This window comes from Pleurodeles waltl, chromosome 4_1 (genome assembly GCF_031143425.1).
Source record: "Pleurodeles waltl isolate 20211129_DDA chromosome 4_1, aPleWal1.hap1.20221129, whole genome shotgun sequence".
Classification (NCBI taxonomy): domain Eukaryota; kingdom Metazoa; phylum Chordata; class Amphibia; order Caudata; family Salamandridae; genus Pleurodeles; species Pleurodeles waltl.
Genome location: NC_090442.1, coordinates 17,084,988 through 17,089,094, shown reverse-complemented (window position 1 = coordinate 17,089,094; position 4,107 = coordinate 17,084,988). Strand labels below are relative to the sequence as shown.

Sequence of the window (4,107 nt, the reverse complement as noted above, 5' to 3'; positions counted from 1 at the left end):
AGCACTCCATCCTGCATTGCCCAACTTGCTGAGTTGGAGTCCGACGTCGTGGGACCTTCTGTTGTGATTCTGAGTCGACCGCTGTCCTCAGATCTTCTAAGTGCTTGTTACGGTACTTCTGCGGGTGCTGCCTGCTTCTGCCAGGGCTCTTTGAGTTGCTGAGCGCCCTCTCCATCTCCTCCTCAAAGGGGCGACATCCTGGTCCTTCCTGGTCCCCAGCAGCACCCAAAATCTTCAACTGCGACTCTTGCAGCTAGCAAGGCTTGTTTGCAGTCTTTCTGCGTGGAAACAACTCTGCATCCTCCAGCATGCCGTGGGACATCTTCTGACCAAAGGAGAAGTTCTTGGCACCTTCCGTCGTTGAAGAATCTTCAGCTTCTTCCACCCGGAGGCAGCCCCTTTGCACCTTCATCTGGGGTTTAGTGGGCTCCTGCCCCCCCGGACACTTGTGTGACTCTTGGACTTGGTCCCCTTCCTTTACAGGTCCCCAGGTCCAGGAATCTGTCTTCAGTGTTTTGCTGGTGGTTGTTGTTCTTGCAGAATCCCCTATCTCGACTTTACTGTCTTTCTGGGGTAGTAGGGTAACTTTACTCCTACTTTTCAGGGTCTTGGGGTGGGGTATCTTGGACACCCTTAGTGTTTTCTAACAGTCTCAGCGACCCTCTACAACCTACACTAGGCCTGGGGTCCATTCGTGGTTCGCATTCCACTTTTGGAGTATATGGTTTTTGTTGCCCCTGGGCCTATTGTCTCCTAATGCATTCTATTGTGTTCTACAGTGTTTGCACTACTTTTCTAAATGTTACTTACCTGATTTTGGATTGTGTGCATATAATTTGTGTATATTACTTACCTCCTAAGGGAGTATATCCTCTGAGATACTTTTGGCATATTGTCACTAACATAAAGTACCTTTATTTTTAGTAACTCTGAGTATTGTGTTTTCTTGTGATATAGTGCTATATGATATAAGTGGTATAGTAGGAGCTTTGCATGTCTCCTAGTTCAGCCACGGATACCGCCAGCACTGTTCATACAATTCACTGCACTTCAATGTTTTTTCTCCTGTGTGCATTCGCTGATGTTTCCTTAATGCTGAAGAGTCACTAAAACTACTGCCGGATTCACTACAATTTTAAGGATTTTCCCCCGTGTGTATGCGCTGATGTCTATGTAGGTGTGATAACTTACTAAAACTATTCCCACATTCACTGCACTTGAATGGTATTTCCCCTGTGTGTGTTCGTTGATGATTCCTTAATGATGAAGAGTAAATAAAAGCGCTGCCACATTCACTGCACTTGAATGGTTTCTCCCCTGTGTGTGTTCGCTGGTGTGTTTTTAGGTTTGATAACTGACTAAAGCTCTTCACACATTCACTGCACTTGAATGGTGGTTTTTCCCCTGTGTGTGTTTGCTGATGAATCACTAAAGATGAAGCACAACTAAAAGCTCTGCCACATTCACTGCACTTGAATGGCTTTTCCCCTGTGTGTGTTTGCTGATGTCTTTTTAGGTTTGATAAGTGAATAAAGCTCTTCAGACATTCATTGCACTTGAATGGTTTTTCCCCTGTGTGTGTTTGCTGATGTCTTTTTAGGTTTGATAACTGACTAAAGCTCTTCACACATTCATTGCACTTGAATGGCTTTTCCCCTGTGTGTGTTCGCTGATGAATCCTTAATGATGAAGAGTAAATAAAAGTGCTGCCACATTCACTGCACTTGAATGGTTTTTCCCCTGTGTGTGTTCGCTGGTGTCTTTGTAATTGTAATGACATACTAAAGCACTTTGCACATTCACTGCACTTGAATGGTTTTTCCCCTGTGTGTGCCCGCTGGTGTCTTCGTAGGTGTGATGACATACTAAAGCACTTTGCACATTCACTGCACTTGAATGGTTTTTCCCCTGTGTGTGTTTGCTGATGAATCCTGAGTTGTGAAGAATCACTAAAACTACTTCCACATTCAGTGCAATGGTATGGATTTTCCCCTGTGTGTGTTTGATGATGTCTTTGGAGGTGTGATGATTGACTAAAGCTCTTCACGCATTCACTGCACTTGTATAGTTTTTCCCCTCTGTGTGTTTGCTGATGTCTCTGTAAGTCTGGTAATTGACTGATGCTCTTCACACAATCACTGGACTTGAATGTTTTTTTTTCCTGTGTGAGTTTTCTGATGGTGCTTTAATTGAGATGAGAAACTAAAACTCTCACTAAATGTCTATGATTTGTTTTTCTTGGTTAGCGTCTGTGGTCGGTTATATATTTGTCTACAGCCCAAGTCTGTGCTTCCTAATGAGCCATTAGACTGATAAAGCACTTGCACGTTTGATTTCTGAATTAAAACTAACGTTCAATAGCCATTAAATACATGCCACACTCATAATATATATAAAATATATTGTAGGTGGTTGTGACTTTAGATTGGATTATGGCTATGCACGCTTGCGGGTAAAGATTAATCTCCCTTCTGGCCGGTGCAAATTGGAACAGTCTGTTGTATTGTAGACAGCAGAACTCCTCTTCTCTTCTACCCCTCTGTTGTTTGGCTCCACTCTGTTGGGCTTTTCTCTGGTTGCTGTGATTTTGCCAGGAAGAGTTTACAATACACGCAGAGCATTGAATGATGGTCTGTTCTCACTTTAGAAAACAAAGCACTGCTGTAACATCATACTGATCCCATGACCAAAGCTGGTGTTGGACACATGTTTATACAAGAGGTAGTTTGTTGTTGTTGTTGCTGCCTTCATTTTCAAGCAGTCATTTCTTCGTCTTGTGATGTTGAGGTGCTCAGCTCAAACTCTTACATCCACTGAATTGCTCTTAAATGCTTCTTCCAGGATCAGTTTATGTGCAGGTTTCTCAGTTGCTGTCTGTATTGATGTTTTCCTGAATACCGGAGCTCATTGTTGGTGACTGTTCTTTGCAGATCTGCAGTTTTATCTTCTTTATTCATAATAATGTCATGCACTCAAGGCTTGTGTTCTGTTGGATGTGAAGATATTAAAAATTACTAAATGGAAATGTGAATACACAATATTGAACTGGTTGTAAATTACATCTCTACTTTACCGTCTTTGAAACTTAGCAAGGAATACTTCACCATACACGGATATTTAACTAAAAGTTTTTTTGAACATGTCACATCGTATTAACTTCGGAAAAGGAGGTGATTTACCAGTGTTCACAGAGTAACTAAGAAAAGGAAGGACGCTCACGGAGTGCCTATGTCACAACGTATTAACTTCTGAAAAGGGGGTGATTTACCAGTGTTCACAGAGTAACTTAGTAAAGGAAGGACGCTCATGGAGCGCCTGTGTGCTACATGTCACATGGTATTAACTTCTGAAAAGGAGGTGATTTACCAGTGTTCCCAGAGTAACTTAGTAAAGGAAGGACGCTCACGGAGCACCTATGTGGTACTGGTGCTGCTTTAGGTAGATGCACATGGATTAGATTTAATTTAAAGAAGAATTGATTGTGGAAAAACAGAGGGATCAGGCTGGGCTGTTGTTATTTAATAACTCTTCAGAAAATATATAACAAAGGTAACTCTTCAGGAAGTATATAACAAAAATACCTCAATTCACACACTTCAAATAAATGCTTCCCTGTTCACATTGGATCAGCTCAAATGCCAAGTCCAGTCTTCACCTTACTGTTTATCAAGTCACCTTTGACACTTTCAAAAGCTCCCCTGGTTCAAGCATTACTGTTTTTTTCTAACCTGAAAGATTGGAGCATTATTGCGAGTTGAGGTGGGCTACCTATTGCCAGAACATCTGCCCCTCTCCCTCAAACTAGCAGAGCTTATAGTTCCTGATTCTGGCCCTGAAAGACAACTTTAAAAGATGCAGCTCCTTCCAGGGCCTTTTTGTAAAACAGAATGAGTGGTTGATTGTTATGCCCGACCTTTACATTATCTGCACAAATAAGGCACACAAACATTGATTCATATAATTTATTATTCAACAATATCAGTCATTAAGAGAATCCATCACAACTAATAATTTACCGGATATATCCCAGCAACGGATGTGTGCATTTAACCTTTTTCCTCTTTTTCTGCCTTCACATGGTATCTGACTTAATGTTGTAAGTTTGGG

General features: G+C 41.8%; 1 protein-coding gene across 1 annotated transcript; it reads right to left on the bottom strand.

The window, feature by feature from the left end:
• Positions 1-945: 945 nt before the first annotated feature.
• Positions 946-2,957, bottom strand: LOC138286913 (zinc finger protein 436-like). The gene is made up of 2 exons (XM_069227302.1): positions 2,899-2,957; positions 946-2,183 (listed from the first exon to the last, which is right to left on the bottom strand). Exons 1-2 carry the CDS (start codon positions 2,955-2,957, stop codon positions 1,136-1,138), a joined length of 1,107 nt encoding a protein of 368 aa, XP_069083403.1. The 3' UTR covers positions 946-1,135.
• Positions 2,958-4,107: the final 1,150 nt, after the last annotated feature.

Coding starts and splice junctions, on each gene's coding strand:
- LOC138286913 (XM_069227302.1), bottom strand. CDS start 2,957: ATGAATAAAGAAGATAAAACTGCAGATCTGCAAAGAACAGTCACCAAC. Junction 2,184..2,898: donor GTCACCAACAATGAGCTCCG/GTATTCAGGAAA, acceptor TCTCAATTAAAG/CACCATCAGAAAACTCACAC.